Below are 21,163 nucleotides of genomic sequence, written 5' to 3' on the forward strand. Positions count from 1 at the left end.
TTCTAAGTCCACTGTGACATGACATTCACAGGAAGATGGTAGATTATCCACCCAGTCCTCGAACACTTATAAATACAATATATAGCATATGCTCACAAAACAATTCTTAGAAATAAAACACAATGGGCACTCAGCAAATAGTTTATATCACCAACACCTGCTCAAATCCTCTCTGAACTTTATTTCTAAATGTCACCGTTTTTTATTGAATCAACGGAAATTTGAAAGAAGAAACAGAATAAACATCCAGAGAAGATCAAGGGAGTTAGAAAAATCTTTATAGAAAGCCTCATTGAGTTTTCCATGAGCCAGGGCGCTGTCAGTCTCCCTCAAAGGGGTGGTGGAGTAATCTGTCATTCTACAACCTCAACCTAAGTACACCTAGAAGACTAAACAGGGCTACCCACAGAAGAAGAGGAGAAAGAATAGTATTAAGATTTTTCTCAATGCTATAAACAAAGAAATCAAGATTCAAATACTGAGCACTGAAAATAAATTCATTTCATTTTAAAATAAGTAACTTTAAATCACAGCCTTGAAGTTGGAGGGAATTTAATAAACTAGCTCAGCTCTCTTTGTAATTCAGGAAACTTTTTTTAGAACACTCTTGTTTGAACACTGAGTGGAAGTGTCCATTTTGGATGGCAGTGGATGAAATTAAAAGTGTTTAGCTAATTTTAAGCTGAATTCTGTCTCTTGCTGTAACTTCTACCCTTTGGCCAAAGCTCTGATGCCTAAAATAATGAAGAACTAATTTAAGTAGACCAATTAACTCTCTATTGTCTGTTAATATAGTTTATCAGACTGTACTTAAAAAGAACGATTTGTTTTGAAATAAGAAATACCCTTTAAAAACCTCTACATTCTTGATTTTCAGCTTGTAGACTGGGGATAGACAGATAATACAAAAAAAAGTACAAAAGTACCACGCCTGGTAGGAATGGTGGAGGACTGGAGAATCGCCAGAGAGAATACCCTATTTGTCTTCCCAGAAAGACTGAGTCCAATGTTGCTAGATCTGCAAATTTCCAACAGAGAGCCCAACTTCATAATTTTTATGTGAACTATTCCAATTTTTAAAGTGTTGGCAACTAGTTCAACTTTTTAAATATTTTATAGGCCAAACAAAGCAGCTTTATGGACTGGACTCAGCTGTAGACCACCAGTTTGCAGCTTCAACTTATTTAAAAGTGTCATTTAAAGAGAAACTATCCATAATTACTATTCTAAACACTAGGACATATAAAGTGAAATGTTAACATATTATAGATGCTATTTTATGTTTGAAAGAAATCGGTCACAATAGTCTAAGATTTAAAATTCTCCAAATTTTAGAATGTCCACTGATAGAATAGACATGAATAGAAGATTCACACAGCACAATTAACTCCTTTACATGAATAGCAGATTCACACAGCACAATTAACTCCTTAAAAAAAGTGTTCTCAGTTACTAATGTTCAACAAATTTAATACATTCAATTTTTTTAACTGCAAATTCAAAACATAAATCGCTAGCTAGGCAAGTTCGACTGGTTGGCAACATAACTTACTTTAACAACCAACCTGGTATTTATTATGTTTTGTGACTTTAGCTGATAGATGCTAGAGAAATTTTCATTTCTCTTATATTGTTATCCTAATTCATTAGCAAGCATGGTCAACTGTTAATGAGTGGATCATATATTTGATAATGGGTATACATATCATGCGATTGAACTTTTTTCAAGACTAATGTTAAAAACTGAAAATGGGAGATTTATTACGTCTTTAATAACCAATTTAAAAATTTTAAATAGTTTTTGTAAAGATCTATTAAAATCAAGTAGATTTCACTTAATTCTTCTTGGCAAAAAGGAACAAAAGAGCCATTATAAGCTATCACTAAAGATGCTCAGAACCATTCAGTTTTTTACATATCAGTTTGTTATATCCAAAGCATGCTGCTTTTAGACTCTGTGCCAAACATACAAAAATGAAGAAGACCAAATTGGATGTGAAATAACAAAAGATTTATATCAAATACAAATAAACATTTCACTAAACTTAGAGTCAGAGAGAGTAGGGTAGATATAACAACCAGACGTTTAATTTAAGTCACTGATAGAAATAGTGTCCTCTTTTCATAAACCACTTGGATTTTATTTGTGTTCAAAAGCAATGGTAAATGTCAAATGACTACTAGACCATCCTTCTGAATACAAGAAAATATCATGCTGTTTAACTCTCTAAACACAAAAAGTGCTTTTAGAAAAACAAAGATAAAGAACAGCATGTCTTAGTCACACACATCGATAGAAGAACCAAAAAATGCTAAAAGATACCAAGAGCATAACAATAAAGACCTTCAATTACTACATATTTTAAGTTTTTGAACTTCAAAAGAAAGCTTACAGATAAGAATTTTTAAGTTCAAGATAAATCTTATGTGTAAAGTTCTGAATATCAAAGTTTATCTTCATGTAAGGATTCCTTTCTTAAGGCTAGAAGCATTAAACATAGATCCTTTTCAGATGTACTACATATAAAACAACATCTAAAGTTTCTATTATACTTTTTTAAGAAAAGAAAATGATGAGAGTCCTTTTAAAAATTAAGAAATTTACATATTAATGTCAGTTGTGTGTGAATCCCAACTATGAAATGGAAAATTGACTCATTAGCCACCATGTGCTTTTTCTCATTTGTCCTCACCCAGTTTTTAATGCAGCAATGATGGAAAAATACATCTGCTGGAAAAGCTAAAGAAAAATCATACAAAGGTCTAAATTTAATAGGAATAGTATGACCTTCCACTAAACAAAAGATCTGAAAGAATTAAAAGAGAACATGTATAAAGTGCCTATCAATTACCTGGGTAGTAAAGGTTACTTTCCTCCCTTCTCTCCTTACAAGGCTCACTATTATCTATCTCACTCATTAAGTCTTATGTCACCTAAAGAGAGCAACCTTTGAGAGCACGAGGGACTCAGTGCCCTACAGTCAGAGACACAGTACCAAGTATTTAGTAGGGGGTTAATAAATGCTTCCTGATTTACTAGAGGATAATAATAATGAACAAATGTAAAACAGACGCTAATTGATAGGCTAAATGCATTAGTGCATTCCACTGCCCTCTATATGAAAGGTTACTAACCCATCTTGGCTAAGTGCTGAAATTATAATTAAGTCTGACGAGAAGTCCTAGATTTATACCAATATAATTACGAATATTACTTAGCTTAGTGATAGAGTATGGTAAGAACAATGAGATGAGTAATTTAGATGATACTGCAAAGTGGGTTTTAATGTTTGAAACTTCTATTACAGTACACAGGATAAGTGCAAGTAGTGTAATTAAAACCTAAAAGAGTCTGATTTTTAAAACTCTACCGCTCAGCCTCATTAAAATGCATGTTTTCTCAATTAATCCAAACTTTTCCATTAAAAACATAAAAATACACTTTCATTCCTTGCAAATAAATCTCTACAGTACATATATTTAGGATCAAATACCAAATAACCATTACAGTTAAGTAGGAAAAAAAATTATTGAAATAGCAAGAGCTTTGAAAAGATGGAGCCTAACAAAGGAAAGGAAAGACAAAGTGAGGGGTGCCCATGTTCTCATTTGTAAATATCCAGTTAGGACTAAATAAGCATTTGAAGAGCCAGAAGATTGGAAATCCCTAAATATCTTTATTTAAATGATATAAACCTAAGCAAAATGTTTACTTAGAAGACAACATTATACATGGGCTGCTTCTTATTTACCTCTGTATTCTTTAATTACTGATTCTTCCACATATGTCAGCTACACAGAAAATTGTTGTGGAATAAAAGGAAATCATTTTCATAATCATTTTGTTGAAGAAACAGTTTTTTCCTTTTAATTCTTTGTATTACTAAGTAGTTCATCTCAATATTAAACTAAGGCAAAACATCACAGGATGTTTCCTTATGCACTTTATCTTATTAGATGTTATGAGAAACACTTAAAAGATTATTTTAAGATGTCATAAAATTGACTGTAGAAGAATGTTGATTATAAAGAAGAATTTTTTTAAAAACATTTTTATCAATTTTCTGTAGATTTCAATATACCCTATATGGAAACTATTACTCAAAAACAATAAATACCTTTTATAAATGATGACCATGTGATCTGGATTAGAAAATTTTTCAAGAAAAATTTTACTAAGAAAGAGTCAAGTCAAAGGCTATCACATAACTGTAAGGATAATGCGGGTTAAGTTACAAAACTGTCACTAGAACTTACCATAATGGGGGAAAATGGAGTCCATGTAACTTTAATTTTAAGTACAAAATTAAAAGAGGAGGGGAAAAGTATTTTGATTTAAAACATTATCTGAAACAAACTTAATAAATCATTGCTCCTATTTATGCAAAAGTATTTAAATTTAAATAGGTACTAATTTTAACTAAAATAGTACTTTCTATTCTGAAAGCAAAATATTTTTGGTGGCTTATCTTTAAAAAAAACAAAAACAAAATTTATCCCTCAAAGTTACTGGACCAACATCTTGTCTCTTGTCTGTATTTCAGAACCTACCTACATAATCATTAGCAGCGGAATAGTCCTACTCCACATTTGATTTCATTATAAAGAAGTCTACTCTCAAGGGCTCCTCCATCTAATTTTCTTTCATGCAATAGTTCAAAGAAAAATGGGTTTATCATTGCTTACAAGAAGAAAACTACCCATTTTATACATTTTGACACTATGTATTAAACTGTCCATCACGTGACTTCCATTTTTAAAACTAATTATATTGATGCAGAGAACAAAATGTCATCCTTGAGAAAGGACCTGAATGCATAATATTTGAAATCATTTCTTAGAATCATTCTCCTTGATAAGTGAACAGTAAACCAAGCACAAAAGTTGCAAAAATATTAAAGTAACAAACAATATATCCTGGATGGGTGACAAAGAAAAATTCAATAGACTGCTGTTATAACTGTTTAGGCAAACATTTGAATCAAAACGCATAAAACCTTGTTGTAAATATAAGCAGTGGATGGATTAAAAGTATACGTCTAGATGGTTTTCAAATCTTAAACATATCTATTTCAAAAGGCATGGCTACATTAAATTTTCCTTAAAATTGTCATGCCTTGTTATACTGATAATTAGTATTTGGTCAGTAAAACACGTTTCCCTCTGGAAAACTGTTTTCAAGATGTTACAATGGTTACCTGTCATTTATGATCCAGTTCAGGCAGAGATTGAGAGAGCTAAGATTTTTGCACCTCTTGACAATTTCCATCACGGTTTCATTATCCAGTTCAGTGATATGACGTAGGTCCAAGCTGGAAAGATTTCGTAGCTAATGAGATAAAAAAAAAAAAAGTGAAAGATGAGAAAGATAAATGCTACATTCATTCTCAAAATTTATATAGTTTATTACAGAGTATCACACTGTATGATACTGAAAATAGATAACAGTCTAATCAAGTTAAACTCATTCATATAATATTTTATGTACTAAATTAGAAATGAATGGAGAAGTATATATATATATATGAATGGCAATATATATATATATGAATGGCAATAAATATTAAAATCAAATAGATTTTATTGACATTTCATAAGAATCAAAAATAGCAACACAGTACGTGGGAAAGCTGTTAAACATATCACATTAAGTACCTACAGTTTAGTAAGATTATTCTAACATTGTTCAATTTCAGATATTTATCTTCAGGATTATAACACCACTTTTGTATAGGTTTTTGCACTTTTTAAAAGATGAGATATGAGTAAGTGGTTAATTCGGAGATACTCTGGTGATATTTTATCAATAAACTCCAAATAGAACTATTACGTGTAGTGTGTTTTACCAAGTGGAAAGCAATATAAAATGCTGTTTAAGTAAAGATTTTTCTCCAGGTGTCACCTTCCCCATTTCTCCCTTTTCTCTCCTCCTTTCCTGAGGTTTCTTGTCTTCCCCTGATGTTTAGTCTCCAAAGAAAATTAATAATATCATTTAAACAAAGATGGAAATCATCCTCTTCAAATAAGCTACAAATCAAATAAGGTATTTTTGCTTAATAACACGTAAAGAATTATTCTGGATGCAAGTGATAAACCAAGTAGCACCCCTTCCAAATATGTCTAAGCCCTAATATGTTACTTACCTGGCAAATGAGACTTTGCAGATGTGATTAAAGTTATGGATTCTGAGATGGAGAGATTATCCTGGATTAACAGGGTAGGCCCAATCTAATTACATGAGCCTTTATATGCAGACCACCTTTCCCAGCTAAAGTCAGAGAGATGTAATGGAAGGTGGTGTAGGAGACATTAGAATTGTGAAAGGGATTCAACATGCCTTTATTGGCTTTGAGTATGGAGAAAGAGAACTAGGAGCTAAGGATTGTGGGCATCCTCTAGAAACTGGAACAGCCCTGAGCTGAAAGCCAGTAAGAAATAGGGACTTCAGATCTACAACCTTAACTGAATTCCATCAAAAACCTGAAGGAGCAAGAAAACAGATCATCCATCCCCTTAAGCTGCTAGAAGGGAACACAATCCAGCCAACACCTTGATTTTAGCCTGGTGAGACCCATGTTGTACTTCTGACTTATGCAGCTATGGGATAGTACATTTGTGCTATTTTATGCTATTCAGTGTGCGGTAATTTTTATGTCAGCAGTAGAAAATGAGTATAGGGCATTTCTAGCACTGTGAGGGAGCTTTCCCAGAACTGGCCAGTCTTCTCTTTACAAATCCTTCTGTAAAGGGATCAGGTTAGTCCTGCAGGAAGCTGACCTGCAGGTGTAACCCAACCCAAAGGCCTCAGAGGAATGAGACAGTCAAGTTCCACCCAAAGGTTCATTGAGCTTCAATCCCAAGACAACGTAAGACACTGGAATCTCCACTGTTGTCAGGCTACAGGGAAAGAAATGCTCTGAAACAGCATGGTCCCAGAGAACTTTCTGATGATGGAGATATGCTATATCGTTGCTGCCCAATATGGTAACCATAGTCACATGCAGCTACTGAGCACTTAAAATTTCACCAATGTGAGGGAGGACCTGAATTTTTATCTTATTTAATTTTGTTTAATTTACATTTACTTTTTATATATGTATGTGGCTAGTGGCTACAATGCTGGGCAGAGCAGCTCTACAGAACTGAGTCCACTAGGCAGCACTCAAACCCTCTTTTCCACCTCAGCTCACAAAGGAAGTAGTGACACAGAGAAGGTTCACACAGAGCAACTACTCACTGCTCCCTGATATATGCTGCAGAACTGAGGAAAGAAACAGAGATAGCTAAGAGAGAGGAAATATGAAAATGTCCACAACAGTAGGTACATTCTTTCTAATTGAGACAGCAAGCTTCTGTACACTAAGGGCTGCATTCTGAAGATTCATAAAAAAGATTTAGGAAAATGTCTCTATAATCAGCCTATAGGGTCAGATAATCAAAGCCACCAATCCAAAGTGAGACTCAGGACAACACTCCAGAATGGAGGCAGAACCAGGAAAGAAGAAATGGATTCAGGGGCACCTGGGCAGCTCGGCTGGTTAAGCATCTGACTCTTGATTTTGGCTCTGGTCATGATCTCACAGTTCGTGGGCTCTGAGCTGCATCGGGCTCTGAGCTGGCAGAGCGGAACCTGCTTGGAATTCTCTCTCTCCCATTCTCTCTGCCCCTCACTGCCCTTTCTCTTGAAATAAATAAACATTTAGAAAGAAAGAAAGAAAGAAAGAAAGAAAGAAAGAAAGAAAGAAAGAAAGAAAGAAAGAGAGAGAGAGAGAGAGAGAGAGAGAGAGAGGGAGGGAGGGAGGGAGGGAGGGAGGGAGGAATGGGTTCTAACAAAGTTCCTACTCAAGTTACCATGGTCTCAGAGCCTTACCAACAACAGAATATGATCGGTACTTGGCAACCAAAGTACACAGGGAATGCACTCACTTTGTTAAAATAAAACAGACTGTTCTAACCACTTCAGTAGCTCCAGATAGCTCACCAGTCAGAATCAGGGCAGCCTCCCTGTTTCGCCTTCCCCAAGGTTCTCCTCATTCCTCTCTCTGATGACGAGAATCAATACCAAGCCCAGGGCCCAGAGATGAGCTGCTCAGGCTCTAACATTCTGCCTCAAACGTGACTCCTGATCCTTATCCTTTACCCCTTATATATAAGGCGGACTGGCATTAAATAAAACAACAATGATCAAAACTTTTCGAAGTATCTACAGGAACAAAAAACAAATACAAAAAATACAAAATAAACAGCAAAGTATGTTTTTTTAAGTTAAAAAAAAAGTTTATTAATTTTTAAGATGGGGGAGGAGCAGAGGAAGAAGGAGAAACAATCCCAAGTAGGCTCCATCCTGTTCGCGCAGAGCCTGATATGGTGCTTGAACCATCACCTGAGTTGAAATCAAAAGTCAGACGCTCAAGTGACTGAGCCATGCAGGCATCCCCAAAGTTTTTATAGTCTTTCTGATATTACTAAAATTCTAATAAGGAATCAAAGGGCTAATACACATGTTCCTTATTATGTTTTCTTTCTGACATATCTCTATGTGATGGGCACAGAAACTGAAGTCATTCAGAGTAACAGTTGGGCATGGAACAAAATGGAAGGCTGTGAGTCAAGTGCCGAAATCTTTGGCATCCAATATCTCTATGAAAGAGCAGGAGATGCCAGGAGTATAAAAGATGGCAGTAAAATGGGAGACAACAAACACCAAATGGCACAGGTTTCAAAGTCTCAGTGTTTTATTAATTATATTTATTGTTATTATTGTTCATGAGGGTAGAAGATTGATAATCTGAAAGCAGCTGAGAGCAAAGATCTTGCCCCTACCTCCTGACCCTGAGAAACACAGTGAGAAAATAAACAAGTATGGTAGGCAGAATGCTAAAATAACCCAATGATCTAGGCCCTGGTATAATTCTGACCCTGTGTGTGAATAGGATCTGTGAATATAATGGGGGTATCTTCCTTATAAGGTGAAGCTGAAGGGATTTTGCATCAGTAATTAAGATGCCTGACCAGTTGACACTGAATTAATCAAAAAAGACCATATCCTGGATGGGGCTGACCTAGTCAGGGTCTACACTAATGGTCTAGAGGTCAGAGACATTCTCCTGCTGGTCTTGAAGCATTCATTACTCAGCCATATTGTGAGAGGAACTGCAAGAAGCCTATAGGAACTGAGAGAAATACTTGCATGAAGGCCAGCAAGATGATGGGGACCTCATTACTACAACTATAGGGAACTGAATTCTGCCAACAACTACATGAGCTTGTAAGAGGATCTAAGTTCTAGGAAGAAATGCATCCCCAGTTGAGACCTTGATTATGGCCTTGTGAACACTGTAAAAAAGGCCACATTGGAGTGTCTAGACTCCTGACCCTTGGAAATGTGCATTGTTTTAGGTTCTAAATTGGTGTTAATTTGTTATGCAGCAATAGAAAATTAATACAGAACAGCTTCAGGGTTCTCTATCTTTGAAAAGAAGCCAAGTTTCTCTTAAGACAAGGGTAATATCTTTAACCACCTTAAACACTGAGGCCCACTTCTCTCCTTTAGATGTATATGCTCACAAAGGCATAGAAGGAGATGCGTGGTACATTCAGCCTTCTCCTCTAGGTGTATCTTCAAAGGCCAAGAAAGTACTTCCTGGGAAAATAGGCAACTCGAATTGGCCACTCCTGTTAGCTCCATACTGTAGTGAGGGGAGGTCTTGTTAAATTCTTCAAACCAATCCTCACTCACGGAAAGATGAATTTATTAGAATTGCTTCATGAAAATGTTTGCATATCCCCTGGGTTTTACTCAATTTGTATTTCTTTAAATTTTTTGTTTATTTTTTTGGGAGAGAGAGTGCAAGTAAGGGAAGGAAGAAAGAGGGGAGTACAGAGGATCCGAACTGAGCTCTGGTTGAAAGACCAACAGCAGTGAGCCCCATAACTCATGAACCACGAGATCATGACCTGAGCTGGTCAGACACTCAACTGACTGAGCCACCCAGGTGCCCCCTCAATTTGTATTTTGTAAACAGTCACATTTCCTATAAATATCTTAATAGTGTAAGGACCTGTCTTTTTACTTTCACAAATCTTTTATTTTTCACAAGAATTTGTACTGGGACTAAAAAAAGTAGCTAATTGTTTCTTTGGTCAAGTTCTCTTGTTCTCAGTTAAGCAAAGATGAACTTGTACATATCAAGGATTAGTCACTGTTACATTTGATACTCTTATTATTAAAGCTCCTCTTAGTAATGTATCCTATACTTGTATTTCCTATATAAAAAAGAACCATTGTCTTAAACCACATTATTTTTATAGTTAGTTTTCTTTACAGGATATGTTTTTGTATATTTAAACTGAATTATAATTAACATACAATACTACATTCGTTTTAGGTGTATGACATACTGATTCGACAATTCTTTACCCAAGGTTCACGACAAAAGTATAGTCAACATCTGTCACCACACTATGTTATTTTTGACTATATTCCCGGACTTTTCATCTCCATGACTTATTTATTTTACATCTAGAAGTTTGCACCTCTTAATCTCCTTTATCTATTTCAACTATCGCCACCCCGCAACACATGCCCAATTTCCCTTTGGCAACTACTTGTTTGTTCTCTGCTTTTAAGAGTTTGTTTTTGTTTGTTTGTTCATTTGTTTTGGTTTTTAGATTCTACATATAAGTGATATCAGATGGTATTTGTCTTTCTCTGACTAATTTCACCCAGCACTATACCCTCTAGTTCCATCCATGTTGTCACAAATGGTAAGATCTCTTCTTTAAATGTTTGGTAGAATTTACCTTATGAAGCCACCTGATCCTGGACTTTTATTTGTTGGGAGTTTTTTGATTATTGATTCAACTTCATTACTAGTAATTGGTCTATTCAAATTTTCTACTTCTTCCTGATTCAGTTTTGGATTGTATGTTTCCAGAAATGTATCCATTTCGTCTAGGTTCTATATCTGTTGGCATATAGTTTTTTTATATATAATATTCTCTTATATTCCTTTATGTTTCTATAGTGTCAGTTGTTATTTCTCCTTCTTCATTTCTGATATTATTTGAGGCCTCTCTTTTTTTCTTGATGAGTCTGACTAAAAGTTCATCGATTGTGTTTATCTTTTCAATGAACCAGATGTTGGTTTCATTGACATTTTCTTTTGGTTTTTTTTTTTTTTTTTACTCTCTATTCCATTTATCTCTGCTCTAATCTTTATTATTTCCTTCTTTCTACTACCTTCGAACTTTTTTCTTTTCCTAGTTCCTTTAGGTGTGAACACCCGAAAGTCTGTACTACTGTTAAGTATATACTGTTCTGGAAATGCATAAAGAAACAAATAGCCTCTTTGAATTGCAGGTGCTGGATGGCTTGCTGGGCTTATGTCCTGACATATCTGTACCACAGCAAAATCAGAAATACACAAAATGGACCCAGAGAGATGCTAGAAAATACTTTGAAGCATGACTATTAAACCTGAGTGTTAAGGATGAATTTTGCTATGTGTAACCATATGCATATGTGAACTATTAAATATAGCCATGTATAATACATATACAGCATCACTTTATTTCCAATTATTCTTTATTATAGTCCCTAGGAAGACACAAATTCATAAAATTTTTACCCAGTCACATAAATATTTCCTACACATGTATATTTTGGAGTCTACCACAGCTTCTGGGACAAAGTTTCTATGTGAATTCTTACATATCTCTTAGGTTCCTTCGCTGTAAATTATCTTTATCATAACAGAACAGTGTGAATGTACTTGGTACCACAGAAGTGTACGCTTAAGAATGGTTAAAAAGGTGAACTATGTATGTTAGGTACATTTGGCCAAGATACAAAAGAAAAATCACTTCATCAACCAGGACATAGAAGGAGGCTGTAATAAAGTTGTGTAAAGAAGAAAATTTAAAGCTGTTTGTGCAGTTCAGTCCCCTCACATTACGAAACATAACTGAGGACCAAACAGGTTTGAATAACTTATTAAGGAACAGATAACAGGGAGAGAGATGTTAGCAAATCTAAATTATTTTATAGACTTAAGAAAATCCAAAGATATCTTCTAAAATTAATGGAATAGAAAGAAGTAACAATTCCAAAAACTATCTCTATGTAATAAAACCTCTAATTTTAGTTGGTTGATTCTTTAGCCTTTAGAAATCCTGCATCCAGGACCATTCCTCACTACAGGGCAGGTCAAATGATGACACTGGCCCACCTGTGGCTGATGCCTCCCTGTTTATTGTCCATGAATGGAACATTTTTTACTCTTACAATGGAGCTCAAACTCATACATGGGGAAACAAGTTTACTTTGGCTATCACATGTAGCATTCTGAGATCTTGAAAAGAGCATTTTACTCTCAGATCCAATTAAGGCTCATTTTATTATGAGCTGACAGTCATTGACTATGCTCATGTGGTCTTCCCTATGACTATTTTGGCCAGTTCAGCATGAAATACAACAGTATCCAAAGGCAGTTTCAGAAGGCTAATTCCTGGAAACCAGCATTATTACAAGACACGTACTGAGGACTTTTTATTGAAAACTCCACAAACAGCTCTGTCAAATTTATCACATTCCTTCCCTTGCTATGGGAATTTCATAATAGTGCCCTCAAGTGTTTCATAAAAAGCTACCTAAAATAATCCTTCATAGTATAAAACAAATAATTACATTTAGGAAACTGGCATTTTAATTAAACTTACTTTCCTTATAAATTCACTGGTAGCTGGGTTACACAAATCACTGAGGATCTGAATAAACAAAGTTTACAACCAATATCTTCTAAACACGTCACTCCAATTCTTAAACATGTAGTAAGGTATTTTAAGAGAAGCCCAAGTCAGAATGTAGACTACAGGTAATCAACTTTCAGTTTAATTTTGCTTTTATTTAGAAAAAATATTACTTGTAACTAATTTAGGTTAAAGACTAAAATTAGTCAATGATTGGAATGGCCATGTATGTACTTAAGTATAAAATGAGACACTAAAATGTTACCTAGGAAACAGTCTTGAAGGTTTATAAAAAGACCTCAAATGGCTTCCAAGTTCTCGTAAGACTCTGGAAAAGTAAAAAAATTAAACAAAATCCTCAATTGTGCAAATTGACTATGGTGGATGAACCAACATAAGAGGACTCATGGGACGTTGGCAGCGGCAGCAGGGATGTTCCATCAATTCAGGCTAACAAGGATAATTCAGATGAAGCCAGTTGGAGGTAATAATTTTTAAAAAGAATAAAGACTTCTGCATAGTTTAATATGTTCAAAGGCCAACCAGTCCTAAATTACTTCTTACCAGCCCTGCAGATGTTGGTTTTATTGGGACTGGGTTTCAAAGCAATCAGTCATAATCTTTAGGGAGCAAAGTCAAGGGTTAAGACAGGCTGCCTTGTGATATCAGGGTTACTGGGGCTGCAGATCAGCACCACATACTCATCTGCCAAGATGGAGGTCATGGGAGAGAGCAGAGGCACAGGGAGACAGAAGGATCAGAGAAAGACAGTTTCTCTGGGGAAGAGTCTCCTATTAGCGACAGGGAGGGAGACACAAGAAATAAAGGAAAGGTGTTGTAGCACAGGTCTTGCATGGGAAAAACAGGAAAAAAAGCGGGGGGAGGGGAAAAATTAAGACTGCTGGGAATGGGAAGGAAAGGGGCAGAGAGGGAATTTCTGTCCCTGAGCATAGGATGGCTTCTACATCTTGACAGGGTCTGATATCTACATTTAGAGGATTTGGTTGGACAAGAGAGAATGAGCGGCATCCCTTCTGCTCATCAACTAGCTCTGAATCTCAGCTTGGTTAAGGCTTGCACTCAAGTATAGAAATGGTAATAAAAGCTAGATAAGCTACATTTAGGAAATCAGGTGAAACCTTCCCAGCACCTCACAGAACCAAGAACCTCAGGATGTAACTGAAAGCATTTAAACAGCCTGAGATCCTGGCATAGACAATAAAAATTTCTAAATCTAACCACGAAAACCGGACTTTCAGGGTATTGAATGCTGTCACATACACAGTAGCTACTATGTTAATTCTCTGACACTTTATGTATTCCTTCCATCCACTGCCTTCTTAATCACACTGGGCTGCTGTTTCTTTGCATTATTTCCAAATCCAAGGTCTGTTTCACCCTGCCATTCTCCTACTAGATCTGACATTTTTTGCCATTTTATTCACATCCTGTTTTGCTTTCTAGCACACTTTACTGCACTGTGTCTCAGAGCTGTACCTTCTAACTCCTTATTGGCACATCACCAGCCAGATTAATCTTCCTTAAATAACTCTGACCATATCTCTCACCTTCTCTGAAACTTTTAGGAAACAAAAATATTTCAACTGCAAAAAAGAACCCCAGAACTTGCCTATCAAAGCCCTTCACTATTACTGCCATTTTCTGAAATCTGTTAAGCTGGCTGAAATCTCTTTCCCCAAATTTTGAGAGGCTAGTCTCAATGTACTCAAAGAGCTGTGCTCATTACTTTAAAATTGCTCTCACTTCACTCTTTTTATGCAGATAACTTGGAAGTGTGTCTTCTTCTCTCCCTGCCACTTATTCAACTGCCTAGTTCCTACCTCAACTTCTCCACAAAACCTTCTCAATTACTTTAGAGAGAGTAAAAATTAGTGAGTATTGGAAATACAATCTACTTGCCTAACACAAATTATTAACCAGACAGTCTCCAATATTAACTATGCCCTTTAGACAGGAACCATCAATTGGCAGCAGCTGCCAAGGGACCAGGGTCCAACCTTCCCTTCCTGCTACAAGTACCTGGGAGACCCCTCTTTGTCTTTCCCAACTCTTTCACCTCCCCTCCACCTGCCCTCCTACTCAACCAGCCCTTCCCAGGCTCTTCTGCTCAGGAACAATCTTTCACCCCAAACACTTGCCATCCAGTCTTAATGCTTGAGCAGGTCCATATCTGGATAGTTGTGAATTTTCATTCATTTGTGCATACTTACTTAAATGTCTCCTCAACACCTGACTCTAACTTGGCTGCACATTAGGATCACATGGGGAACTTCTAAAAAAATACTGATAACGAGGCCCCATCCTTAGGCATTCTGATTCACTGACTTGAGGTAAGGCCAGTCATTAGTATTTCTGAAAAAGATACCCAGCTGACCGCAGCCTAAATTGGGAACCACTTCTCTAATACAGAGCTATTGAGGTTTAAATCCTGAAAGTGTAAAACTAATTCATAAAGCTCAGCCTCTTCAATCACTCAAATAAAGAATGCAGAAGAGGGGCACCTGGGTGGCTCAGTCGGTTAAGCGTCCAACCTCGGCTCAGGTCATGATCTCACCGTTTATGTGTTCAATCCCCGCGTTGGGCTCTGTGCTGACAGCTTGGAGCCTGGAGCCTGCTTCAGATTCTGTGTCTCCCTCTCTTTCTGCTCCTCCCCCGCTCATGCTCTCTCTCTCTCTCTCTCTCAAAAATAAACATTAAAAAATTTTAAAAAAAGAATGCATAAGATATTATTCATATGATCAATAACTATTTATTGGGCACCTATCATGGACCAGACACTATTCTAGTTGCTAAAAATACAACAGTGAACACAGCAGACAAAAAAACCCTATCCATAGGGTGCTTATATTCCTACTTGGAAAAAAGTGAGGAGAAAAATAAATAAGTAAGTAAATTATATAGTATGTTAAAAGTCCTATATAAAAAAAAGTACTATAGAAAAAAAATAAAACAAGGCAAGGCAGATGGAAAACAGTGGAGGGAAGGGATGAGATGGGGTATGATTTTAAATAGGCAGTCAAAGATGATCTCATTGAAAAGATGATCATTGAGCACAGATTTGAAGGAGGCGAGGAAGCACACAAAACATGTTGATGTCTGGGCCCAGACTTAGTGCGAAGACCCTAGGATGGGAACAGGAGGAGCATTTTGGAATGGGGAGCCAGAGGTATTGCAGCAGAATGAACAGAAAGAAAACTAACAGCAGACATAGCCAAAGAGGTGAGTGAAGACAGGCAGACTGTATGAAACCTTGTAGGACAAGGTAAGGATTTTAGCTTTTGCTCTGAGGAATTTGGGAAGCCACTGGAGGGTTTTGTGTAGGAGTATGACATGATCTAACTTACATTTTTAAATGATCTTCTAGCTTCTGCGTGAGTCTATAAGAGAAGCAAAGGTAGAAGCAGAGAGAGACTATACTGAATTAATGTAGTCAATCAATATCTGACTTGGTCCACAGTGATAGCAGCTAGAGGTGGTATGAATATCAGATTCTGGATATATTTGAAAGAAGAATCAACAGAATTTTTTGACAAATGGATTATGGAGCATGAGAAAAAAAGAAGAATCAAGGACGATTCTAAGGTTTTTGATTTGAGCTCCTGGAAGGTATTGCTCCAATTAACTAAGATGGTTTGGTAGCGGATAGGAAAAGAGTTTGATTTTGAATATGCTCTGTCTAAGATGCCCATTAGATGGCCAAGAAAAGATGTCAAGAAAATTTGGAAGTCATCAGCACACAAATGGCACTTACAATTGATTAAATTCGTTGGGTTAGCCAGATACAATGATAGTAGGGTACAATTAACAGTGAGGGAAAAAAAAATTAATTGATTGATTAAATTAATATCCAAGCATACATAAGCATAGTAATAGAATATAATACATAGTCGGCTAATCTGATTCTAAAAAAATTTTTAAATGCATTAACAGCAATAGTATCCTGAGCCACCTTGGGGCAGTGACAGGCTGGCTTCATTTCCCATCAAAGCATAATTCAGCCTTCACAGCTCCAGGGCACATCCTCTGTAAAATCATCTGGGATGCCCACTGTCAGAGTCAGAGACTGCCCTACGTACACCCACTGATGGTGGTCATTCTCCCACCAGGGCCTTCAACACGCTGCTCTACAGTTTGATCTAGTAAGTGTTCCTCCCACTAGAGTCAAAGGCAAGTTACTATAGGTCAGGGCCATGGCTATTCACCTTCATGTCACCAGTGCCTTACACGGTATTAGGTGCATCAAACTCAATTCATTAAATGCTCTTGCTGACTGAGTAAATCTGAAATTAGGGTCAAAACTTTAAAGATATTTTCATTTATTTACATTTCCAGAAATCAGGTATCTGTCCCTCTAACTCTATCAAATGCAGGATCTAAGGCTCTGAAGCTACGTGTTTTTAAAAGTGATATTTTTGAACATTAGTGAACATAAAGTTCACTAAGATGTAAGTATTAAATAATAAAAAAAAATCTCATTCCACACAATTAAAGGTCATTTAGAACAAGAAGCACAATCAGTTCTCTATTTACATATTTGTTTTTAAAGTGAAGAACAGTTTTTCTTTTTTTCAAGCCTCTGTAAATTGTCAGCATTTTGATGTGTGTGGCAGGAATTCTGAAGAATTCACCAAAATTGTAATCACTGTCTTCTGCTGCAGAAATGTGAATTTGTTAATTGGATTTCTGCGTCTTGGTGTACCAATTCAGAATGGATGCTCTGCTCCTCATCTTGTACTCTGGCAGGCAGCAGTCTCTAATTGACTTTTTTCTAGGACTTTTCTTTCCACTAGATCCCTTTCTTTTCTCCACATAAGATTTCTGGAGCTCATAACAAACTACAAACAGCACTTAAAGTTAGCAGCACTAAGCAGCCCTGTCACTTTTTTACCCAGCAGGAGCTAAGAAACAGAACTTCTCCTCAATTAAAAAAATAAAATGTTCACACTGTTTCACTCACATAGGAAAAAAAAAATCAAAGCTTAAATAAACTAAGGGCAAATTAAGTCAAATGTGAATGCAAACAAGGAGAGATTATTTCATCTAACTGGACTGGTTGGGTACTTGTCCTTCATTTCTTTGCAACAAGGTCCGAGATCTATTATAAAAACAAAAGACAGTCCATGGAATTTGGAACCTATCTCAGTGACTGGCATCATATACCACACTTCAGTGTGTCAGAAGTTTGGGAGGTACCTTCCAAATAAAAGTTTCATGACCTAATTTTTTAAAGTAGGAAAATAAATGAAACTTAGCCCAGGACAAAAGCTTGTCATATCCAAGCCAAGCGACCTGTACGTTGACCTCTTGATCACATGCTACTCAGGCAAAAGTCTTATCATTCCAGTCTTTATTTTTAAATGTATGCAGCTGAAAAACAAAAGGATGCCATTAATGCTTTTTAACTTAAAAAAGTATTCTGACATATATATTTTTTTGGCATTCCAGAAATGTTACCGAAATGTTGTACCTACTCTGTAAAATAAAATGTCTGTTTTTTTCTTTCTTCCCAATTTAGAATATGCAACTGGGACTCACCTTCACATCGAAAATCTCATAGCCTTACACTCTCATTTCTGGGCCTCAGCCTAAAGCCACAGCTCAGAGGGAAAAGTGCTTAAATCTTAATTTCAGAAATGATTCTTCCTATTCTGTGACCAGGTACTGTTTCAGGGAGTGTGAACTAAAAAAACGCTGGTGTCCAGAATAACCACCAGTGGGGCCACCAACCAGGGTTCGGCCTTCCATGCCACCAGAAAAAGACTTCCTAACACACATGGCGGAACAGCATGGGGCCTCTGTCAATAGGTACATGCAGCTTGTCTCTGAGGTTTGCCCTATAAGTCTGGAGCACCCTGAGTCACCAAGGAAGAAAACAGCTCATCCATCAGCAGCATTCTCTCCTCTCAATCTCAAAGCCATTTTTATGAGAAGAAACATTCCAAAACATATATGTCATACTTCTTTCTACACTCCCCCTTACAATACCCAAATAAAACCCCAAATATTCCTTCTAGTTGGAAGACATATCTGATACTAACAAACTTACAATTAATCAATTGGATCACCACTACTAGCGAGAAAGGAGTCACTGAATCCATCCGAAAAGAAATCAAGATGTAAGTTGGGAAAAAATGCTATTTCTTCCACAGTCTTCATTTCTGGCAATGTACTTGATTTAATTGTTCATGGTACTATCCAAGTGCCCCAATCACCTATGATAATGAAAGAATGAACACTTTCCACATGAGAAAAATCTTAGAAGACTCAAACTTTTTAAAGGGCATGTAAAGATGTGTACTCAAAATCCAAGTCAGGAACTCTCCAAACACTAAATCAGATTTCAATTGTTTTACCTTTGTTCTATAATAACCATTTTGAGAAGCAACAGCATTTGGTTAAAATATATTTAAATTTGAAATTGGTAAACTTTAGTTCCTCACTCTGCTAATGGCACTCAAGAGCTAAAAGTGAATGATGTAAAAATCAAGGTTAATATCTATGCCACAGGCAGTATATCGGTTATCAGTAAGAAACGGTAATCATGGGACTCCTGGATGGCTCAGGCGGTGGCTTCCGACTCTTCATTTTGGCTCAGGTCATGATTTCACGGTTCATGGGTTCGAGCCCCGCACCAGGCTCTGCACTCGAAGTGCGGAGACTGCTTGAAATTCTCTCTCCCTCTGTACCTCTGTACCTCCTCTGTACCTGCCCCATTCACACACACACTCTGTCGCAAAATAAATAAATAAACTTTAAAAAAATGGTAATTAAATAATATAGATCATGAAACTACATTATCATTAAATAGAAAATACAAGTTTTTCCAAAGTAAGCTGCAAAAATTTTATAACTTTGCCTTATATGTTAAAGTATCACATTCTGATACAAAGAACTATCCATCTGTAACGCTACTCTCTCAACCTATTTTGTCCATCTATGAGTAAAAGGCTTCAACCGAGATAAATTTAAAATAAAATAGCCAGTGTACATCTAAGGTATAGCTTTAATATCAAATTATGGTTTACTTTAATAATATGTACTCTGAGTCACTTATGCCCTCTCATATCAATAAAAAAAGCATGACCAAGATTTTTGAAAATGAAAAAATAAACAGAAGTGGACATGATAGCATGTTATTTTTAAATTATCAGTCAAAACCATCTAAGATGTAACTTAAATTAACTAGTGACTAATAACCAATAACTCAGATAACTAGTTCACAACTTCTTAGTCAAATATTTTTCTTCAAATTTTCCTCTATGAATGGACATTATAGATTATAGCACTGAGAAAACATTTAAATTTTGTCTTTCTAGGAGCATGTATACAAACTATCTTTTGAGAATTAAGCAGCTAGTCCATCATCCTATTTTGGGGACTCACCATGGCCTTGTAGCTTCATTGTTTTTAACTGTCACATAGCTAGCTGTCTCTATCTCTCTAGGAATAGCTTGTCTAGATCCAGAGCAGAAGTACAGGTAGTGATAATTTTAGGAAGGGTCAAGAATAACTTAAATCTTACATTATGTGCAATTCTCTGCTTTGTGCTTTGATCGCCACCATTACAAGATCCTCTGAGAGGAAATAATTATTGGTTCTACTCTCTTAAAGGGGGTCTCATGTAAGAAACATGGAATGATGCAGAAAGAAAGATGCATTAGGGTCAAACAGGAAAACAGAAACCACTATAAGTATTTATTAAAATTACACGAAGGGAATTTCATTAAGGAAATTGGTTATTCTGGTGAAGCAGAGGCTGAGAAGAAAAACTGGAGAGGCTAGTGTAAGCCAGAGATTTTGCAACAGCAGGAAGAACATGCACCCAAGGAGGGAAGGACAAAAGGACGGGTCAGTGTTACTGGAATCCATGGGCTATGGCCATCCAATACAAGCTGGAGCTGCAGGGGATCTGTCCAGGGCTAGAACCATGGAGGAAATAAAGCTGTCTCCAGTAATGTTACCTGAGACAGAGAGGGAGGGAGAGAAATACACTAGTTTCTCACTTCCTTTGGCCTAGCTGCCTCCCACTGAATGCAGCCTGGAGAATGAAGTCCTCTGTGATGCAGAAGCACATAGCTTAGAGAGAAAAAAGGATCTGAGGACTAACAGAACTAGGGGTGAGAACAAAGTAAAAGGAGAGGGTTAGGAGATCCAGTTTCCAAAAATAAGAAAAAAGTAGTAAATCTAATGGGAGTTCTTTATAACAACCCAGAAGCCTAACTGCCAGAGTATTCCTGCAACTTGCCTGAGAAACGCGGTGCTAACCAACTTTGTTTTCTTTTCCAGCTAGATGAGATCTGTAAAAGTCATCACTTGTGCTGCCTTCTCAGGCACGGGGGTATTGTTTCATTTTTAAAGATCCAAGATTGATAGCCAATTGTATGTTGAAAAA

General features: G+C 36.4%; 1 protein-coding gene across 4 annotated transcripts in view; it reads right to left on the reverse strand.

The window, feature by feature from the left end:
* The window catches only part of FBXL17 (F-box and leucine rich repeat protein 17), a 497,923-nt gene that overhangs the window by 312,123 nt on the left and 164,637 nt on the right, over nucleotides 1-21,163 (reverse strand). For all 4 annotated transcript variants that reach the window (XM_045034518.1, XM_023258890.2, XM_003981190.5 and 1 more), the window contains one exon: nucleotides 5,199-5,329. In XM_045034518.1, the coding sequence (XP_044890453.1) occupies nucleotides 5,199-5,329 (131 nt within the window). The remainder of the gene's footprint in view (nucleotides 1-5,198; nucleotides 5,330-21,163) is intronic.

Source organism: Felis catus, chromosome A1 (assembly GCF_018350175.1).
Source record: "Felis catus isolate Fca126 chromosome A1, F.catus_Fca126_mat1.0, whole genome shotgun sequence".
In the NCBI taxonomy this organism is placed as follows: Eukaryota; Metazoa; Chordata; class Mammalia; order Carnivora; family Felidae; genus Felis; species Felis catus.